At 51.6% G+C, this 22,500-nt stretch overlaps 1 protein-coding gene across 11 annotated transcripts in view; it reads right to left on the bottom strand.

Moving 5' to 3' along the window:
* LOC125950082 (rap1 GTPase-activating protein 1) overlaps positions 1–22,500 on the bottom strand; it is a 123,473-nt gene that overhangs the window by 26,772 nt on the left and 74,201 nt on the right. For 3 of the 11 annotated variants that reach the window (XM_049677704.1, XM_049677698.1, XM_049677705.1), the window contains exons 1-2: positions 4,214–5,689; positions 3,180–4,049 (exon numbers count right to left, since the gene is read on the bottom strand). The exons of 4 other annotated variants lie outside the window; for them this stretch is intronic. In XM_049677704.1, the coding sequence (XP_049533661.1) occupies positions 3,180–3,392 (213 nt within the window). In that variant the 5' untranslated portion in view covers positions 3,393–4,049; positions 4,214–5,689. 4 more of the 11 variants (XM_049677701.1, XM_049677700.1, XM_049677699.1 and 1 more) reach the window with 4 other exon arrangements.

Genomic DNA, 22,500 nt, shown 5'->3' with positions numbered 1-22,500 from the left:
TATAGTAACATTCGCTTGCTGCGACTGCTGCCTGATGACTTGTTTAGTGAATATATTATCGTTGGTGTAATGTTCGAAGCATAAAGCCACAGCGGAGCCGCTCAACAAAGTAATCTATGTCGCAGCTAATCTCTTCGAGATACGCACGACACACAACACGGAACAAGGGAAGAGAAGGATATTGCAATCGGTTGTAAAAGAAGGACTCGAGTCCATAAACACTTCCCTCGGTCAACAGGAGCGTGGTGTTCAAGGTCCTTTACTCATTCTGTGTCTCTGTTTTCAGCTTTCCTTTACCCTCACGCAACCATAAACCCCGGGAGAGATTAGTTTCCTCCGACCCCGATCATCGTTAGCGAAACATATGGTTCTGCCGAGGGATGTAAGAAGACCGCCCTCTCCGCCCCAGCGTGTGAGTCAATCGTCGTAAAAACCGTCCCTTCTCAAGGACCTTCGAGAGTGTTTATGCCGCCACGACAGGATAACGGCGCCAGAGCGCATGAATGCTGCTCATGTCACAACAGGCACCGGCCAATGATGGCCCAAAAAAAAACTGGCCAGATATGGCCAGAGAGCGAAGAGCTCTCCGCAAAAGCGAAGGAAGTTAATCTCTGGCCATCAGCGAGACTGTGTCAACGAGTTCGAGAGATGGTTGACCGTTTTGGAGGATGGGGATGCTGCTGCACATACGTGGTTCCAATTTTGGGCGCAACGCAACGCAGCAACCGACCGTCGGCAGCACCGCTAGTTAAGGCCAACGGAATCTCGCATTTAACGAGATCGACAGGGCGCTCACTCGTAAAGGGTTCACACACAAACCGAGCATTTCATCGAGTGGTGCCGGTGACGGTGGTGGGTTTGGTGCATGAAATCACAAAACCGAGAATCGGAGTCGCCGGAACGACGCTCAAGGTGGGATCAAGGTTTCGTTGGCTGTCGAAGCAGAAGGAGAGAGAGAGAGAGAGAGATCGGTGTGTGCAGAACGCCTGTCGCAGTACCTTCCTTCTCTTACACAGCCCAACCCAGCACGCAACCGTCACGATCCGCTCACTGAACAGCCATCTCCGTCGTCGAGGCGTGCGCAACCGGTTTCTCGGTTGGTCGACGGACGTGTAATGCTGCCGATGACATTTTGGCGCTGTGGCGGCGAGGCCATGACGACGACGACGACGCCAAGCTAGAAGGAATGGGGTTTAGGGCCACGATCACGACGACGATCGCTTCACAAACCAGAACACCAGAAACGGTGCCGCTGCTGCTGCTGCTACTGCTGCTGTTGCCGCGTGTGCTACTGCTATTGGGTCAGATATTCAAAGATAAAGCAGCATCGATGGGCCAATGAAACCACCATTCCAACCTCCCTCCGGCCACCTGAATCCGATGACACAGATATTGCCGGAAAACGGAAAACCACAACAAAGCTCATCTAACGACAGGCGATTGATTGGAAGCCGCGAGCGAAAGACCGAGATAGAGAGAGAGAGAGAGAGACACAGCGTCGAGCGTTTCCAATCCATGTCACAGGAAGTGAAAGCCAGGAACTGGTATTGTACCAATGCGCCACCCAACGGGCCCGCCGCCGGGTTGCGGAGACACACTCTGGCCTGGTCTGACGTCTGGCGCTTTCTTTCGTCGAAGACAAAACGCCAGCATAACTTAACAAACTGCGCCATCCGCCAGTCAGCAGACAGTTGCTATCAATTTGAGATGAAGCGAAGCTTATCACTCGTCCTCCTTCGTCGCCATCTTCGGTGTGGCAGCGGGTGGTAATGGCCAGCATTTTCAAGTGACAAACTAATTAGGAAACGGCACTTTCACGCCTGCCAAGGAAGGGGGAAGCAATGGACAAAGTTCTCCGCTCGCAACCATCTGGTCGCACTTTTCGGTGCGACCATAAATACGCTGCTATACTATGGCCGATGCGGGCTCGCCAGAACCCCTGCCCCAGCAAGGCAGGCAGGTGTGTGTGAATGCCGATGGGGGGACCGTGAAGCAAATGTGTGTTTGCTTTTTATGCTGCACTTTATAATGCTAAACAAACGAAAGAACGGAACCGGAACGAAACGGAACGGATCGGAACGCGAACACACAGACAACATCTGCTCGCCGTTGGCCAAACCGACACGTTTTTCATGTGGGAGAAGAAGTCTTGCAGGATAATAATGTGTGCAAGAAGGCGGCACAAGATGAAGGAAAAAAAAGCGTTGAAAGTGTCTTGTCCGCCATATCCACTTCCCACACCGGACCGGAGGAGCGGTCGGTGATCCAGAACGGGGCAGAAGTTCTCTGGGAACTTCCAGGAAGCATAAAATTATGTGCATACATCGAGGTCCGTGCTACGAGGCATGGAAGGGAGAAAGAGAGCGAGAGAGTGAGAGGGGGGCAGTGTGTGCCGACACCACTCGGCGGCACCATTCGACAAAGTACGGGCTTTGTCGCCTGTCGCTATCAGCACAATCCTAATCTGCATCTGCTAAAGAGCCGGAAGGGGCCGACCGTGCGGCCGGCCATAGTGGTCGTCGTTTCGGGCCTGCGTTTTGGGAAAGGTAAGTTCAGACAGTGTCGGCCAGAGTGTAGATGCTGCCCATAAACGGCGCAATGGCGTTGCATGGCTGCGCTTATCTTTTCGATGATAAATGTATCTTCTTTCAAAGAAGGCAAGCTTAGGCGCAAGAGACGCCATCCGAACGACCCGTTTAAGGCACACAAAGCTTCTTAACCTAGCACCAGGAACCGAGTAGGCGCTGGCGCTGTCGTCTGCCATCTTCTTCTTTACGACTTTTGGCACGTTCCATCAACGACCAGCGCGTCCATATAGGCTTGGCTGTGGGCCATCGCAAAACGCAATTTAAACGAAAATTTGCTAAACATCATCAGTCCGTCAGCGACATCCCCTTTATTCCCCCCCCTCCCCCCCGCTCGTGCGAGACTGTGTGTCAATCTGTGCGCGCGCGCGTGCCCACCACACATCATCACCAGCGGTCGTCGTCGTCGTCGTCGTTGTCTTGGCAACGATTTTTCTTAACGGAATGCCCATCAACACACCAGAGGAGCCAGTGGGGGGAGGGGTGGCCATTAGGTGAGTTAATTGCGCGTGTGCGCGATCGCCGCCATCTTCTTCTACTTCTACTACTTCTTCCTCTCGGTTTATGCTGCGCGCATCCGATGAAAGTCCTTACCTCGATGCTGCGCCCGGTGCTGCTGTGGTGTGGTAAGGTGTTGGAATTGCCATTGTTGGCGCTTATGTTGCCATTGTGATGATGCTGGCTGCTGCTAATGTTGCTGCTGTTGCTGTTGTTGCCGATGTTGTTGTTGTTGTTGTTGTTGTTGTTGTTGCTGGCGTTCAGGGAGCTTCGGCTCCCCGGTAGATCGCGCCAACGGAGCACACCCATCACTGCCTGACGCACCCACCGGCGCTCACCGCCTTCGCTTTGGAAGGCCACCGTGTTGTGTTGTGTTTGTACCTTCTCCTCTCCCCCTTCGCTTCTCCTGTGGTTGCTGCTTGCTTGCTTGCTTGCTTGCTTGCTTGCCTTACCGAACACTTTTTTTCTTCTCAATGCTCCTTGCGCCACCAATAATGGCAATCATCGAGCAGCTTCTTATGCTTCTGCTGCGGACACTACACTTTTGACATTTAAATTCGTTTCAGTCGTGGCCGCCCGGCCCGAACCACCACCAGCACCACCAACACCACCACTGCGCGCTAGGTAATTACGAACTCATTGCCAATGTGTGCACTCAGAAAGCCTTAGGAGGAGGAGGAGGCCTACATGCAGCATCCAATGTCGATCAACGTTTCGTTTCGATCCAATTCAATCACAATTCTCCTTCCCCCTTCCCGTCTGTGGGTTGGCAGAAGGTCAATCCTTCAGTGGCGCGAACCAAGCGAACCACGTTTGTCACGACACAACTAACTCACTCTACGCGCCTGGGCGCTTGTTGCTGGAAAGCATATAAGAGCACCGGACCAATGGCACCGACACACCACAAGCGTATATCTGGCTGGTTTGTGTCCCTTCCTACGTATCATGTACTCGCTATCGTTGCTCCTGCGAAAGAGGGAATGGGACGACGGGGATGGTTATGTGCTGTTGTGTGATGGGTCTACCATTCCGATTCCTCTACACACGGCGAGAAAAAGAGCCTGGAGGCGGACGGCAGGATGACTCATCATCACCAACCAACCAACCAACCAACCAACCAACCAACGGACCGATGTCTGGTCTGTGCTGCCTATGCTGGGGGTATATCCTTTCCACCCCTGGCTTCCGATCGATTCGTTCGTCCTTTCGGTGTCTGTTCGCTGCTCTCGAATTTCTCCTCCGTTTTAGGGGCTAATGGCTAGACAAAACATAATATTTGCCAGCGTGTGAGCGAATACATACGCACTACTCCCCGCAAACACGCTTTTGCACAAAAGTTTGTTTTCACTTTCTCGCCGGGGCCGCGGACTTGAGCGGTGTTTGGAAAGGTTTCTTTCTCTCGTCTGCAGCGCCGGCCACCGTTGCCGTTCCCGGTTGCTATCACACACACGTGCCTCTCCCTAGACGGCGGCGACGGAGACACGAAAAACCGCGCGCGCGACTTTCACCCCTCACAACGGTGTGTATGTGTGTGGGGTTTTGGGGGGGAGGGGGTCGGTGGAGTGGGATTGGTCAATTTATCACTCACGGGGCCACCACCAAATCCGCCTCCGAATCGTCAATCGCCGTTAATGACGGCACGCACTCTTCGCTTCTGGAAGCGAAAGAGACATCCGCATACCAACGCGCATAAGGCGGTCGAAGCGAGGGATTTTTCGGTTTTTTTTGTGGCCCTCGACGAGCTGACCGGGCCTGTACGGGGACGTGTAGGACGGGAGGAGTGAAGGGCTTAATGCTCATGCGAGGTTGACACACTGACCACCATTCGCCGCTACTCTCGCGCTGTTATTATCTTCTTGGGCCAGGAAATTAATCATTGGTCCACTTATCCACTCGTCCTCTCACACACCCGGCCCTGGCTTCCAGAGGAACTTGACACCACCAGCAGCACGGCTTTTCCGGACAACCTGGGGACTTTCTTTCGCCAACGGACAAACGAACCTAAATTGTATGCTCACAACAGGTGATCTTCGCCGTCCGTACTGATGGCGATCACCGACGTCGTCGTCGGTGACACTAGATGATCATCAGCACACACTTTCCGCTGTTTGGCGAATTTCGGGGGCATCCGGCTGCCACAAAACCGAGAAAAGGGTTCGATGGCGACTCGCAAGATCATTCACTTCAAACGAAACACACCGCACATCTCATGCGGAGCATCGATCGCAACAACCAACGCTGGAGAAGAAGTTGAAACTGCGGCTGCTGCGTACTCGCTTCGCGCATGTAAATCGGGATCGCGCCACAAACACAACCAACCACGCGAGACCACGAGACACACTCTCGAGGGCAAACACACAAACCCGTTACCGTAGTCGTCGTCGTCACCCGTCGTCGTCTGAAGATCGAGAAGAACCCTCTTCTCGTGTTCTTCGTCGTAGCTCTTTTGGTGTTTTTCCAACTATCCCCACACTGACGACGGTGTGGACTACTGTGAGTGCGATAGTGTGTTTTAAAAATAACAGCAAAAAGCGACAACACACAACACACGCAGCAGGCGAGCGCAGAGTACGAACGAACGAACGAACGAACGAACGAACGGCGAACAACACGCACTTTGTTGATTTTCACAAAACACTATCTCGAAGCAATAGCAGCGGCAGCGCGGTAACGACCAACGTCCGCTGTCGTCGAGGTTGAGCCAGAAAGTGAGCGAGCCGCGCTCTCTGTCGCCAGAGAGAACCGTGCGCCTCCGTTGGCGCCTCCACGGGGGTGTACTGTCCCCTTCTTTCTTCATCGCTCATCCTCATTTCAATCATGTCTGAATGCTTTTTATCTGTTTTTAGTAAAGAACATTCTTTCTCTGTTCGTGTAATGGAATTTAAAATTATTTTTCATCCCAAAACAACGGATTTTTAAAAGAAGAGAGCATCATGTTGCTTCCGAGAATTGAGAGTTTTCCAGTCGAGAGAGAGACAACATAAGGGTTGTTGAGGGTGTTGTGAGGCGCACAAAGAAAAATTTGACTCAAAAGGCTGGTCAAAACTCATGCTTCGAGCTTGGTGGTTGTTATTGGTTGAAACATTGTTAAAAATAGGTTTTTTTTTAAATCCACATTCTTCATATCCTGTTTTCCATAGCATACCTTCTAAATTTATCTGCATCAATACGAAATACGCTTGCAATTGAAATTGTAATTTTGAACCATTCAAACGCTTTTGGATAAAGTGTTTTTGCTGAAAATTTATAGCTTTGGGAATAAGAAAACATTTCATGTTTCGGATCTTTGGCCATCTATTTGCAGACAATATTCCCTTTGTGCTGTCGTTCATGTTCTCATGTTTCATCGAAAGAGAGAGAGAGAGAGTGATTGCTCTCTCATTTCCAGCATGTTGTATGTGTGTTTGTGGTTGCACGTGTGTGGTTGTGTATGAATTCGTGGAAGATAAAGAGAGACATGGATACGGCCGCGAATCGTCGTCCTGCACCTGTGCATCCTGGCGGCATTTTAGCAATTCGTCCTGCAAGGATTAATGCTTCCCCCTTCCCCCCCATGCCTGATGCCAGATGACGCACAGGCAAGGCAAAACATGTGGCCACCATTCATCCCGGCGCATTGATCGAGCCCCCTTCTTGCTAATGACAGCCGCTATCGCGCTGCTTCACACACAAGCAGAGGGAGCACAGTGGCATGGCGTGTCCTGGGCTGGCTAAGCGGTCTTCGTCTTTAGCGTGGAAACATACGACGTCGTCATACAACAGCCACACAAGCATGCACCCCGTCCTGCCTTTGCCTTCACACAGGTGGCGTGTGCACGCACCCTCATCATCCATCGGCACAGACGAGCGAAAGTACATAAAGTGAATGAATTATTGAAATGGAAGGGAATGGGGAGACGGACGGGGAGACTGTGACGTTGCAGACACGTACTGCATCCGCTCCCCTCCCCTACCGCCCCCTCTGGCCACGCATATGCACATGCAAATTGTGCAAAAACCAAAGCCCGACACCAACCGGTCTCTGCCTGTCTGGATGGGTCCGTGCCGTTTCCGGTATCCGGAGCAATGGAAGATTGATGTGCCAGGTAGGCCCCGCAGAGACTGTACGCCACCAACCGGATGAGTGAGGGCTGGGACTATCCTTTTTACCAAATATTTCGTCCCTTTAGTTGAGGTATTTCATCGCGTCGCGTTAGTGAATGGCGGCACTAGCTCACGAAGTGAATATTATGCAGCTAAAAACGGGCATCCATTTGGTTGAAATTTTAAAATTCGCATAGTCTCCTTCGGCATCCATTCAATATCAGACTCACGGCATAGGCGGATGACGAATCCATAACGGCGACGTTCGGTTGCTGCTTCTTTTCCCTCTCGGCACTCACCTAAAACGAAATATAAAGTACATAAAAATCAGATAATAACTCAAGTTGGTGCATTAAAATAAGGTTGCCAAACGAGCATGGAGTAGAATGGAGCGGCGTTAAATAATTCATCAAACCCCACTTCCACCTCCCCCCTCCCCGGGGGCCATCGAATGGTCGTAGGAGAGGGCGGACGCGTATGAATCATCAATCAGACGCGAAGGCTTGTCTGCGTCGTTTGAACCCCGCGCGAATCGTTTGCTAATCCCCACACACACACACACACACTCGGCTATGTCTCGTCGCGGAAACGGGTCTCCAGGACCCCCAGACGACGCACCAAGAAACTAGACGATCGAACAGTCGGACGGACGGATGGGATTGAAACCAGAAAAGGAAAGACAGCAAGCTGTCAAACTATAAAAGAAGCAAAATACTTGTGAAAGCAATGCGCACTATGATCGACATCGTCTCGATAGTAGCAGCAGGCAGAAGAGGGCAGAAGGCTTTGGTCGTGGATCTCAACGAGAAAGAGCGAGCGTTTAATGCCTTTTGGGGGCGGTTTTTATGTTTGCAAAAAAACATTACTTACGGGAAATTAAAACTTTCCAGCCCCGACCGAGACCAATTCCACAAAAGTTTTTAAAAAAGCGACTCGAAGCGGTTGAGACATGGGCCCCGCCCCAAGGCACGAGCATGTGTAACGGGCTGGATCCGGGATACTCAAGTTGTCACGTCCGTGAAATGGAATTCTCAAAGAACGCGCTTGAAGCTTGGAGTAGGAGGAACATTCTCTTTGCCCGGGTTTTTGTACGGGTTATTAATCTTGTTTGAATAACACGTCCCTTGGCCGAGAAGACTCTCTCGTACACCAGAAGTGGTACAACTGCTGCTGCTGCTCTAATCGTGTGGGCATTGGCTTCATGGCTAGCATATAGGCCAGTGGGAATGTAGTTACGCATGTTTTTCTAACCTAAACCGGGAGGGGATAAGGTGCGCGGAACAACGTGTATTGTTTGATCTAACGACGAATGTACTTTTGAGAAATTAGGTCTCGCCGTCGTCGTCGTCGTCGTCGTCGTCGGCCGAAGGGTTAACCGGAATCTCTTAACCGGGCAGCGACGATCTCCGATATCTGTTCTCCGGGTGTCTACACAAACAGACGGAGTACGCTCTCCGGTTGGTGGCCACCGAACGCCATCATGACGTAAGCCTAGTGTAGTGTCAACTCTACAATAAAGCGACCAAGAACTGTGCCACCGAAGAGTCGTATGGTGTTGTGTAAATGTGAACAATCTGAAAACGCGAGTCTCTGGCGAAGCAGCTCCCGGCTATGGAGTCTGTGGCCTTCGGTGAACTCATAAAAATAGAACGACTGCGCCATGCGGGAGGAGAAGGAGGAGTGATCACTGGTGCGGATGCAACGACGACGACGACGACGATGCGCCGCGTCGCCGATGATTTGTGTCCCCGCGAGGGCGCTTGTTTCGGTTGCGAATTGTGCAACCGAAAAAGATTTGTCGTAGATGTCCCCTGTGACTGCGACGAGGGAGTCATCCGTCGTCTCCCGTCCTGCCCCCCCACGAGATGAGATGATTTAGGAGCGAGCGCACTCTGGGCGCATGGAACACAAAATCAATTAGTTGAGGGTCGCAGACGAAAGCAATGCTGTCGCATGATGCTGCTGCTGCTGCTGCTGCTGCTACTAGAATCATGCTGGTATCCATCCAGTTTGGCCACCAGCTGGTCAAACCGACTCATCGCATCGATTATTTTAATTAAAAAGTATCAAATTCATCGAGCGGCGAAGGAGAGGGCCCGGCCGAAGCCGGTTAAGAGCACGCGCGTCTCATCCGGATACCGGACAAGGCGTTCCGGCGGCGGCGTCGATGGCGTCATATGGTCGTCTCGTGTCCGTCCCGGGAAGGAGTAAATTAAGAAAACGGGACGATTAAGAAAGCCACGAGTAGAGTAGACAGCGGCGCTTGCGAAACCCGGTGGCCACAGCATGACACCCCGGGGATCAAATATCGAAGCCTATGAATCATCGCAGAAGGCTCCCTCCTCTCTCTCTCTCTCTCTCTCTCTCTCTCCTCTCCTCTCTTCTGCTGTCGTTTCTCGCTTCAATTACACTAACAAGCGGCAAAAGGCGTGCTTAACTCGTGCGCCGGTGTGCTAGAGACGACCTCGGACAAATGGCACTCCACTGGCCACAAGATCATATTCCGCACCACGGGCTCTCGGTCCGTGCAATCAAAACTGGCAGCATAATGGACGCAAACATATGCCGGGCTTTTGAGGAAACCAAACACACGCACACACACACACACACCGACACACCTTTTCGCGTCTTCTTCCTCAGACGGGGGGTTCCTTAGCAACGATCACCGAGCACTACGATGAGCCCTCCTCCAAGCCTCTTCCGGTGTTTGTTTTCATTTCAAAATCCTCGCCGCATGTAACGATGCTCGGTTGCTGGCGGCCAAAATTACGGTCATTTCGCCACGAAAAAAGCCACTAAACCGTGCGTGTGTCGGTGTCGGTGTTTCGGTGTGTGTCTGGTGAAGCATCTGTTCCGATAATCAAAACCTCCGAAGAACGAAACGAGGAAGTACTCGCCCTCGGTCGGTGGACGGCGCGCCTCCATCGATATGGACCTGGGAGCGGAACAGTCGGCCCGGAGCGTCCATAATCGCCCCCCCCCCCCCCCCCCTTTGCCTCTCGTATGTTGGTGTCCGAAACATCTACCGTTTTCTACGCCGTGCGGCTCTCGCCCGAGGTTTCCTCGTTTGTTGCTTCATTCGTTCAACAATTACTTTTTGCCTTATTTTCAGCACTGGCCACAACACACTTTATGCAATTGGCTTCCCGGGTTGGCTGGTGATGGTGGTGGTGGCTTATGGATCGATCGATACCGATGGTGCTGCTGATCGAATGCGCGAATTATGACGTAAGGCTCGGACCGAAATACCGGAAAAACCAATTCAACACCTCTCGCCGGTCCGGTCTTTGCCTCGGCGCGCATGTATTGTTGGGGTTGTTTTCCGAATTTTTCACGCCTTTTCCGAGCTGCCCTAGGACCACAGACCGTTATGAGCGTGACTGCGAGAGCGGCCGTGTGTGTGTTTGTGATGAGCAAGCGGTTTAGAGCAAACCAATTTCAGCGATTCAGCGATCACATAAATTATGGTCGAAGATCGAATTTTTCGCGTTCCTAAACCACGACGAGCGAGTTAATCACGACGATGCCTGAGATGTTGTTGTGATCGGGAACCGTTAGCATAATTAACTTTGTGCCGAGGGGTTTTGTGTGCTACCACCCTATACCACCACCAAATCGACCCTAGTTCCTGACCTTCCCTCTCTCCCTTTCTCTCTTTCAAGCATCATCATCGAGAAGCTATTGTTTGGCCGTGTTTTTGGAAGCAGCACACTGTGGACGCTGGCTCCAGCCCCATCGTGGAGCAACTTCCGCCAGCAAACCACTGGACCATGATGCCAATGGCCGCCACTTCTTCATCCGTTTCGTGTTCTGATTCTGAGATTCTCCCCTCAAAGGCAGCAGCAGCAGCAGCCGCAGCAGCAGCAGCAGCCGCAGCAGCTCCTCCTTCTGCTCATTGTTCTTACGCATCCGTCCGATTTATGTTGCGTTCCGTTTCCACCATCGCCAGCGCCGGCTACCCTTTTGCTGAAACATAAAACGACGATCCACCGTACGTTTGTGTGTGTGTAGAACGGGCGTGAAACAGTAGATTAGAGAACATTGCCCACCTGTTGGCTCTCGGCGAGGAGTAGGAGGAGGAAGATGAGGAGGAGGAAGAGGAGCGCCTAGACCAACATTCTTGGAGGGGTCTCGAGATCATTGTCACCGCCATCCGTCGTCTTGGTGCTGGCTAGGGTGTCTCCGGAAGTATCGTTAAGCGATGATTCTCATTCCACCACGACGTGGAATGTGTGTTTGTGCCGGGAGTTGGCCACCTCCTCTCGGAAGAGACAATCTTCCGTCCACAAACTTGCTCCGGCGACCAACACCATCAAGAGAAAGCCATCTGGAAAAGTTGTCTCTCCAACACGACCTGTGCGTGTGTGTGTGTGTGTGTGTGTGCGGTGGATGGTCGCATCACATTTTCCGACAAATTTCCAAAAATCAACTCTCAATTTCTTTTCCCCGATTAAATCACCGTGGCTGGCGTGGTTTCTCGAAGCCACATCACTACAAAGTGGGTCACTTTTACTGTGGCAAAGTGTAGTGGTGTCCAGTCGGCACATATGAAAAACCGAAACGGCCACGGCCACCACTCGACGCCGTTGGTCATTTGCCAGCAGCAACAGTATTGTGTTTACCGTCGCTCATTATTAGCTACAATGTTGATAAGGTGGTTCGTTCGTTGTTGAGCAGCGACGTAGAAATGAAAACGTTAAACGAACTAAAGAACTGAAAGAAATGAAAAACCAACGAAAAAAAAAAAAACACACACACACACATAAGAGGTTGCAGCGTGAGGCGAGATGCATGTAAAACAGCCACAACATTAGCTACAAACACATAATGGTTAGCAACATTAACGGTAGCAACGGCGCATAGCTCCATTCCTCCACGCCTCACCAAGAAACATACCTATCTCACGTAAGATCGGAGAGAAACTGAGAAACAAATGCCGGAGGGGAGCAAAAAAAACGCTTCTCTTCAAGCGTCGCTTTTCTTCGGTGGAAAATGGCCAGCAAGCGCCGCGGTGCCGCTTTTCCATTTCATCTTCGCTGGATCACCGGAGTGGTTCGCATGCCGTTCTTGCGGAAACAGCAACGCCGCATAAATGGCCGCTCGTCCTCCTTCCCGTCGTGCGCTTTCGATCGCAATAAATGCAGTGATGAAACGCATTTGCATCCTGATGATGATGATGATGATGATGATGCTGCTGCTGCTTCTGCTGATGATGGTGCTTTTGACAAAAAATCATTTAAAAAACAACAACCGTCTTTTGCCCCTTTTCTTCATCCTCCTCTGCCGTGCCTTCAACTTTGGATAACGGGAGGAAATGGCCGTTGAATTCTATCGACAAATCATGCGAGAGAGGAGGCGGTTGGCCATCCCGGCAATGCGGCTAAACGGTTTACTGTCTTATCTAAACACTAATGCGCTCTTCTTCGTCTCGCAAAACCATCATTTCATCAGGCCATTCATTAGCACTCAGGAAGCTGTCGCGGTTCCAAGTTCCAACAGTCCAGCAGTGCTCGAGGGCAGGTTTTTTCCCGCTCTTGGCAAAGATTCCAACAACTAAGTCAACAATGGCCAACCGGGAAAGAGAAATTTAATCTCGAGTTTTTGATCCAAAACAACAAATCGTTCGCAGACCGCAGACCGTCCCTCAAAGTCGGTCGCTTATGAGCAGCGGACAACACGAAACGGAAAGACACGCTTATTCGGCCAACATTAAAGAACATCCCGTGATTCCGGTGGTGACCATCTATTTAATTCAATTAACATAGATTTTTCATTTCCCACAAAACTAACCTTGGCCCCCCTCAACCGCCTCCCGTGAGCGAGGCGTGGACACACGCGACGGTTGCGATGGAATAAGTGGCTGACTTAGGGCTGACGGAAGACGACACGGCGGAACAACTGCATACATCCGCAATGGCCGCCACCTTTAGTGAAGCCGATTTATGCATTCCAATCGCGATCCAGCGATCCCCGTCCGTTTGCGGTTGGCTGAAGCCTTCCCTTCGCCTACTTGGACCGTTTTTGGGGTTAGTATGCAAATTGACAGCCGCAACCGCACCGCACCGCATCGAAACATACACACACAGACCTCTCTCAGGTGATAACACGAGACGTTTTGGTGGCTTTTCCTCGTGAAAGTCGAATCGAAAGACTGGGCTATTACAGGCCAGGAGACAGGAGACGAGACTGGGAAGCCAAGCGAAGAGAACCTTCATTTTTCGATTGTTTCACTCCCCGCCATGGCCATGCGCTACATAACAGTCAGTCAGTGAGTGAAGGCATGGTTCTTTGGGCAGGAAGCAGGGGACGAGGTGCGTCCCTTGGCGGCCCTTAATGACGTCTCGTACCGATGCACTTCGATAAGTTCGTTTGTTTGCTCCGGCTCCGAAGCGTCGTCGTCACTCGGTCGGTCGGTCGGTCGGACGGTCTAATTTTCTTTCTCCTGGGTTTTATGTTTTGGGCACCAGCACCAGCACAGTGGCTGGTGGCTCTTCCTTACCTTCACGAGCCACTGACTACGGCCGAAAAGGGGGCGAGAGGGGGGACGGAGGACCATCCAACACAATTAGCTCTCTGCATTGTATTCTTAGCATCGTTGGCCGTTCCGAGACCGTGGCCAGGCCACACTCAACACTCCACACTGCACCAAAATGCACGGAAGCAGAAGCAGAGCCGCGGTAAAAGAACTTATTGCACCTTGCGCGATGACCAGCGCGAGACACGAGAGTTTCCTTCTTTCGAGAGGCGGTCAGACCTTCCCTCTGACCCTTGTTGGAGCCCTTTGGGTCCGTTCCTGGCTGCAATTAACCGGCCAGTGTGCCAGAACACAGGCGCAATTCCCACACTTTCCTGACTATGGCGCTGGACGGCGCCTTCCGAACCGGTTCCGGAACACATTGCCCCGTGTGCTACGAACGGGTGAAGAGCTGGTTGGAACTGATAAGCTTCGCGCCAACCCAACTGGACCCTTTCATTATTCAAATTCACAAACACAAACCGTTACCACCTGTGGGTGTGGGTGCGGGTGCGGGAGGAACCGGGGAAAAGGGCCAGATAAAATGTTGCGGAGAAATAAAATAAAAAGCCACTGCGCGCGACCACGGCCTCGACCAGGAGTCGGCCTCTAAAAGTGGCGCATGGCGGGGGGTTGGAAAAGCTTGTACTTGCTGCTTGCTTATGTTAATACTGGCCGCCACTCTGTTTCTGTCGGTGGTGGTGGTGTGTGGGCTGCTTGGTGGAGGTTGTTGATGCATGCAGAGAGCGATCGACGACGCGAACGTTGGCCTCGGTGAGGGGCCGGGACCGGGACCGAGGCTCATCTGGGCAACGCTACAAACCACTTCACCAATCGACGAATACGCCAGGAACGGAACGGTATCCATCCGGTGGTAAATGGTGGGGAAAATGGAATCGATTTGCTTTCGGGCATTTTCCACCAGCAAGTCGATCACCACAGGCCATACGGAAAGGATTTTCCGTGATTAAGTCTAATGCCGGCCACAAGAGGCCGGCCGCCCGGCCACCCTTCTCTCATTAGCATCGCTACCCGGTGCTGTCCATGTTGCATGCATGGCTATCGATCGGTAAACGCTCTCGATGCAACTGATAATTTTCCTTCCGATCTCCTCTAGTGTGTGTGTGTGTGTGTGTGTGTAGCAGATTGGTGTGGGAGATAGTGAAGACACCGTGCTCCGTAAGTGTGATTGCGTCTTGCGGCAAAACGTGACCAACTCGTTTATCCGGAAATAGACATCCCAAGGTTCATCGTCTCGGGGTGTAAAGGTATTTTTTTAGATTCTGTTTCATTATTTACCTCCCATTTCAATGGACACGTTAGAACACTCCAGACGAGGAATCACTTGTCCAAGGGTTGCGGTTGTCCCCGCCCCGTGGTCAGAACAATGCGCGCTTCTGTGTTGGTTTCTCACATCGGCCAAGGAGCTCGCTACAAGTTGCTTGTGCAGAGTGGGTGCTGAACCGCGGAACAATGGCCACTGCCACATCTGGTGACGGCGATGGATGATGAAAATCAGTCACAGATACGACGATCGCGAGACAGTGATAAGGTGGGGCAGGAAAGGGAATGGCCGCTCGCAGGAGATGCACCAGATAAGTGTAATACGGTCATTCCTCCAGAAATGCAATCTCCTGTCGTGGTGCGTAACAGGGGGTTAGTCTTTCAGCGGATAAATTGAGAAATCACTTAGCAATTTAACTTTAAACGGTAGAGAAGTATGAGCAGAAGGTTACTAAACATTGTACTGCGCAGGAACTTTATCTAGTGTTATTAACTCTTGTTTAAGTGATTGACACGTGGTTACACATTTAAATTCAAAATGAACGAATTAAATTATCTTTGATACAACAAAAGCTAATAAGTGGGTGGGTGATAGAGCATTCTCATCGTTATTTGATGATACCCAGGATGGTTCATGTAAGGCCGGAAGGCGGCCCATTTTTCGCATATTTTTTTTGGGTAAAATGTGTATATTCTATCGATCAACACTGTACAGTTAAAACCCCTGAAGGTAGGTGATAAAAATCCAATCCCTAAAATTATGCTTGAAAATTGAATCCCTGAAGGTATGCAACAGATGCATGCGAGCAATTTCCAATGAAACATATTTCAAGCAAACCAGCTTCGCGAGCGCCCTCGCACGGCGTCCGCTCGAACAACTTTACGCGTCACTAGCGCCACCTAGGATGTGTGGTTTGAAACAAATTTAAATTAAAAACCGGCATCATTACCACGAACGGCATAAAATCCTGGAAAGTGAACCTCACCGCATCCCGAGGGTGGGTTAACAACAATTTGTCAAACTAACTGGACACGAAATTTACGTTGCATCATCGCAGGGCGCATGCCTTTGTCGGTCGCTTCAAACGCAGTGTCCCTCCCCGCATGCACATCATTTCCGTGGTTGTGGTTGAATCCCCAGGACCCCGACCGATATCGACTCACAGTCGGAAGGGACCCATGCACCGGAAGAGAGAGACAGAGAGAGAGAAAGGACAAAAAAATCGCCACATCATGGCTATTTAGCAGGAATCCTTCGCCTCTGGCCCCCGGATAATTAAATATATTAACAAACCACCACCGCGCTGTCCCCCGGGTGGCCTGGTCATGTTTTTTTGTTTAATTTTTTTTTGGGACGAAGTTTCCATTCGCAACTTCTGTGGAAAAGCTGCCGAGGAATCTTCTCTGCAGGACACCGGCTTTTGGAAAAGGTTGGAAATGTGATATCGAAAGGTGTGGCACCACGCCGCTGGAATGATGATGGACAGTTTTGCTTGTTCTGGCCAAAAGGGAAGGGAAGGGAAGGAAAGAAGATGAAGGGTAACCCCTTCCCCACTCCGATCGGTCGGTCGGTCGGTTGGCATTTAGCACCGGAGCAGGACGTTCGGCAGGATGCGGAAATCGGATCCGGGCATCGGGGATCGACGGTGGACGGTGAAAAGGCGGTTTGCAAAAGAAAATCCCATTAACCGTGTATCATCGTTTCTCATTACCCTTCTCGTTGGCCACGCGCCACACCGGCCGGTTCCGGGTGGAAAACCCTTTAACCCCTTTTCTCCTCCGAAGCCGGAGTCCCGCCGGGTCGAGTGCGATAAGGTTTGGTTCATTTTTTTTTTACAATTTTTAGCACAAAACAGGAGCAAAATGCGGCTCCGATATCGGTGCATGGTTTCTGCTCTTGTTACTGGAAGGGAGTAGGGAGGCTGCACATCGTATGCCCATGTTTTGCTGCCTTTGTCGGTGTCCTTCCTCTCTCTCTCTCTCTGCGTGTCTTTCTTCGTTACCGATCCGTTTTGCTCGCTTTTAACCGTAAAAAGCCAACGCAATTATCAACTCACGTCCAAACATTGCGACTCCTGTCCCGGGGATCTATCTGTCCATTTGCTGTTCCGTCGTTGTCGTAGGTTGAGAGCAACGAGTCCCCGGAACCCGGTTAAAGAGAGTTAGTGTTACCCCTCCCCCCCCTCAACTGCGATCGATGACGCACGCATCAGAAAAGATTCGCCACCGGAAAGGGTTCAATGGATGAAAGGGGGATGGCCGCAAGAGTGGTACATTATTATCAAAAATTAAAAAGCAAAAGAAAAAAAAAAACAGACCGAAAACCAACACACAACGAACGAGCACAGCGAGAACAACGAAACACGACGGATCCGGATCCGGTTTTTTAAAAACGAAAAAAAGTTATGATTTACGGGAGTTTTCTCCTCGGGATTGTTATTAGGTTCACTATTGTTTTGAAAGTAATTCATTCCTCAAAGCGCTAGCAGCCCTCCAGCAGCAGCAGCGTACACCCGGGAATCGGAACGGATTCGATGAGATCCGGCGGAGGGTTGGCGGCGATGTGATTACGCCACCCGACAAGCCATATGTCGCAACGCTCACTCTGGGCCTGGAATGCCCTTGTAATGGAACGCCAACCTAGCGGCCAGGTGGACCGTAAGAAGCGATAAATTATTGGACAATTATCTACCAACGCACCGACGTGCGATGACGGTGGCACGATGCAATCCCGCGTTGACCTTTTTTGGGGGTGCTGATCGTGGACACACAATGCGAAGATGTCCGAACAGAAGCACTGCAGCAGGAGTCACAATGCACTTCTCTGGCAAGGACGCATTAAGCGGGATTTGCGCGGGATCGCCTTCGCGGGAATTATGAATATGAAATCTATCTTGATTACACGTTTTATGAGGCCATTTTTTTTGGGCCATTTGCCCGGATGATGGCCATTAAGCCAATTGAAACTTTAACCAGAGTGCAATCCAGACTGTCGTTGAGGGTCGCCAATCCTAGAGTGGCCGGCCCGGAACCGGATCGTGTTGAGTGCGCCGCAGGTTGTAAAATGCGTTCGCCTTCAATCCGGGAACCGACCGACCGGTTCATCGGTTTACTGGTTCGTTCTCGACCTCGACCGGATGAAGGGCAAAAGGACATGGGTCCGGGGAGTGGTCGGGAACACCTCCTAGTTGCTAGGGCTCCTAGCACGAGAACACGAGACCATGACTGAAACCATGAAGGTAGTAAATCTTGAGCGTTGAGACAATAAATCTTAAGACCGGCACAGACCTCGCTCTCTTTCCTTCTCTGGGCTCGGTGTCTTTGGCTTCGTGGGCCGACCACGTGTTGGTAATTTCAGAGATTAACACACGTACACACACACACGCACGGGTCCAATCGATGGCCATACCACGGCGACAGTACGGAATAAAGAACGGAAATAGCCCGATGGCAATTATAAAATGGAGTGTGTTTGTCCCTTTTTCCATTCTCCGGGGCAACCACCGTCGGGCAATAAGATTACCCTTCTGCTGCTCGATCCCCGTAATCGCCGGTTGGAGGAAATTATTTTTCTATCACTTCCTACGATTTTCCGGCGTATCCGGTGAGACGACGATTCGAGATGCTCCCTGAGATGGTACCAGAGCCCTGGTGCCGGGGTGCCGGTGCCGGTTCCGGTGCTAATGATGAAGCCATTATCGATCGGTAGCTGCGTGCCGCGCACCTTTTTCGGGGACAGTGGTGGCACGTGACACATTAGAATGATTGCGATGGACCGAAGGACCAAAGTGGACAGTGGAAGGAAACAATTTGGAAAACCCTGGGCACGGGGTTTGCGAAAAAGGACATTCTGCCCAGACCCAGGGACCTGGTAGGTTCTGCTGGATGATGGGAACAATTAAATCGACCTCATCTGCTGCTGCTGCTGCTGCTGCTGCTGGACAGACCACAATCCACAAACAAGGGGAGTGCAGTTTGGTAAGTGGAACAGATGTTGGTCCGATTGTGTCACTCACGGGGAGAAAGAGAGAGAGATTGAGAGAAAGGTCAGTGCGCGCGGAATCGAGGGAGCTGTTAATTGTTCGGGAATCAAGCCCAGGAGGTGCTTGGGAGGTGCCCTCCTATCCGGATTACGGTCCAACTCGCGCGCTTGTCGTCCTGTCGCACTAATGGCGCTATGGTTTGTTTAGAAGAATGTACCATAAATCGTCCCCTAGTCCTGTGTGTGTGCGTGTGTGTGTGCAGCCAGCCGGTCGCAAAAGGAGAAGGAGAACACCGATGGACTTCTGCTTCTTCTTCTTCTAGTGATGATGTGATGTTGCTTATGCTGTGCGGCTCATTAGCTTGGCGCGTATGGTCCGGTCAGATCAATTAAAGAGTCGTCAGGGCGACGGGAAGGGCTTCCTGGAGCTCCCAATCACAAACGCTGACTTGTCGCTTCTTTTGTTGACCCCCAAGTCGGAGACGCGGGGTCTCTATAATTACTCGATTCCGACTCCGATCTGGATCCGAGTCTCCGAAGGGTGCAGGAGGCGAACACTTATCACCTCATCAAAGGAAGGATCCCATCGGGGGTATGTCACCGGTCCTGAAGAGGTCCCTTTTGGTTTTGCGCCACGTGTGGTGATCATCGTTTGACACTTCATTTCACTCGAGCTGTTGTCGTTGTCGTTGGAAGTAGAGCATAAAGTGCCCTCGGGGCCCACTCGCGTATCGTGATCTTTAGAACAAGACGCACCGCCAAGAACTCGCTTGGGTGTCGCTTTATGTTTGCCAGATGTTCCTCTGTCCCGCGAGGAGGGGTCCCCGTGTCTTGTCCCGTGTCGATTGCTCGATGATGTGTCGTTGATGTGAGCTGTCGGAGGCGTGCCATATTGTTTGCGTGAACAACGCATGTCTTGGTTCCGTTTTTTTTCGTCTTCTGTACCCTCTGTATGTTTTTTGTTCGCTCCACACGCGTCCTGTCGCCGGATTAAGCGGTGGCTTGGCCTCGGGGTGTCGAAGATTATGGGTTTTCGATCGGTGCGAGGATGCCTTAGGAGGTGCCCCCTGGTGCTAGGATGCCCCAATTAATGGATCGTGACCGCATCGGTTTCTGGGAGTCGGTTTGACTTTGACATCTGGCCGTGTGTTTCTATCGTTCCGGCTCGGTTCCATTTCGGAACAGCCACCGGAATGCACTAGGTCATAGAGAGGTCCCACTTTTAACGGATTTCGGATTCCCGTTCCCTCGCTTAACACTCTCGAGCACTCGATCAAAAACACACATCGAAACACACAAATCCTCACATCTTCACATCCCTTGGGCAAGGCCGTGCGCACGAGGCCGTAAAAGCCATCCCGTTGAACGGCCAGCTGAGGGAAGGATGCACACGACAGCCTCGTGCAACCTCGAAATGCATCGAGTTCGAACGGGAGATGCTTTTCGGGCTCGGGATCGATGCGATGATGCGATGCGAGCGATCATAAATGTTTATGACCATTCCTCAAACAACACTGGTTCCCCTGGCAGGCTGGCTGGCTGGCTGGCTGGCTTTCACGCATGTTCGCGTGAGTGGCCATTCCAGCCAAGCCTTTAGGCAGACAGCCGTCAGTCGATCAATCTGTCGCCCGTTGGTTGTGTTCGATCAAATCACAAAAATATGAAAACAATTTGAAAAATGTTAATCCTCAGCAAGCGGTGCTCGAGGTGTTCGAAGTGTTCCCTGGATACCACGCGCGCGCCCGCGAGTTCCAAAACGGTCCCTCGAGTGTCGGATTGTCGGGGGAAATAGGTTGGGAGTTGTGTGCACAAAAAGGGGTTACGGTGACGATGGCGAGTGGCAACACCAACAACAACAGGAAACAGTTTTGAGGTTCGTGTTTTATGGCTTTTTATAACCCGAAAAATTAGACGAAGAGGACGCGGTGGTGGACGAGACCATTTTGTATGCCACACTCCCGGGACGCAGCTGGTGTGCCAGCTTAAGGGGGCCACGGAATGCGAACTAACTTTAGCAGCACCGGGAAACATCACAAATCACTAGTCACGGAGTACGGTTCGTGTCCGCCATGTGTGTGAGGTAGTGTGTGCGCGCACACGGAAAAGGTCAAAATTTCCATGGAAATGTATTTTCCAACCAGCGGTAGCACACTTGGCTGGTGGTTGCTAGGAAACGCGCACACTCTCGAGAGGTGCTTCCGTGTCTGGTGCAACCCAACTCCCCATCCGTTCCGTTCCGGCGACGGATTTATGGATTTATGAGTCTCTCCCAAACGCCAAACCGTTTCTGGCCGCAGCTGCGTCGAACGGAGATAAAGGCAAGATCATGAAGGTACGTCCTCCGACCTCGAAGACGACGACGACGACGACGACGATGGGTGGTGTGGTCGATTGAGAAAATTCTATCCAACCGGTGACCGGGACGATAGCCGCGATGCGAACAGGTGGGACCACTCTACGACCACGCGCACTCACGGATAAAAGGAAGCAATTCAATCAAAAATGATAAACGGCATACGGCGATGGCGATGACGATGGCGATGGCGAAGGCGAAGGGCAAGATTGTGTTCCCCGTTCACCCGGGGTTTCCCTTTCTCTCACGCGCAAGGCCACGTAAACGGTAAATTAAAGGACGTCAAAATCGTGCATCGTTGGCTGCGGCTGCACGGTAATCGCGCTTACCGTGTTTTTGGGCGAGAAAATTGGAAAATGCGATCCATCGTTTTCGCCTACTGACAGTCCATCAATCGCTTTGACATGTAAGTCATCGCTTACTACGCATCGTGCGTCGCTGCTGCTGCTGCTGTTGGTGTGGTTATTGAGAACTTTCGTTCGCAAAAACATTTTAAAAAAATGGAAGAAAGCGAGCGCCCGCCCGGAGAAAGCGGACACTTCAATGCTTAGTCAGGGAGAAAATTGAAGATTCTTCTCCGCGTTGTGGTTTTGTTCACCGAAGGCAACGAAATGAAGAGAGAGAGGGAGAGCGAGAGATCGAAGCTTTAAAGCGAAGGGTTGCTGCTGGCTGGCCCTGCCCTGCCCTTCCCTTTATAGCAACCGCGGCGACCACAAGACCAGACGCTATCCGGATCAACCAACGGCGGCGACGGCGGCGGCGATGGACGCGATAGACTTAATCGGATTTTCCGAACGAAGCAAAACGACCGACAGACCGAGGTATTAGTGTTGGTGTGTGCGGTGTACGGGGTCCACGGTTCTCTGATCCTCTAAAGGATTCGCGCATAAACCCCCCGAAAAGGGCTGTAATCCCTCTTCCTGTGTAGACATGATGGACATGGCAGATATGGATTGATTTCAATTTGATAGCTTACTCCGAAGCACCACAAACGCGCGCCAGATCGCGACCTCATCTCGGTTTTGGGCTCTTTGGGCATGGGCATGGGCATGGCTTCCGCTCAAACCTTCGGCCACTCGCCCGCACTAGACTGGACGGTATGGTTCACTTCCGCAATTCGACACATTTATGGTGCGCTCGCTCCCAATATTTATGACCAAATTCTGTATAATTCCATCCACAAATGGCCCACTAGTAACTA

This window comes from Anopheles darlingi, chromosome 2 (genome assembly GCF_943734745.1).
Source record: "Anopheles darlingi chromosome 2, idAnoDarlMG_H_01, whole genome shotgun sequence".
Taxonomy (NCBI): Eukaryota; Metazoa; Arthropoda; class Insecta; order Diptera; family Culicidae; genus Anopheles; species Anopheles darlingi.
Note: the sequence above shows the minus strand (reverse complement) of the source record. Positions and strands in the feature narration are given on the sequence as shown.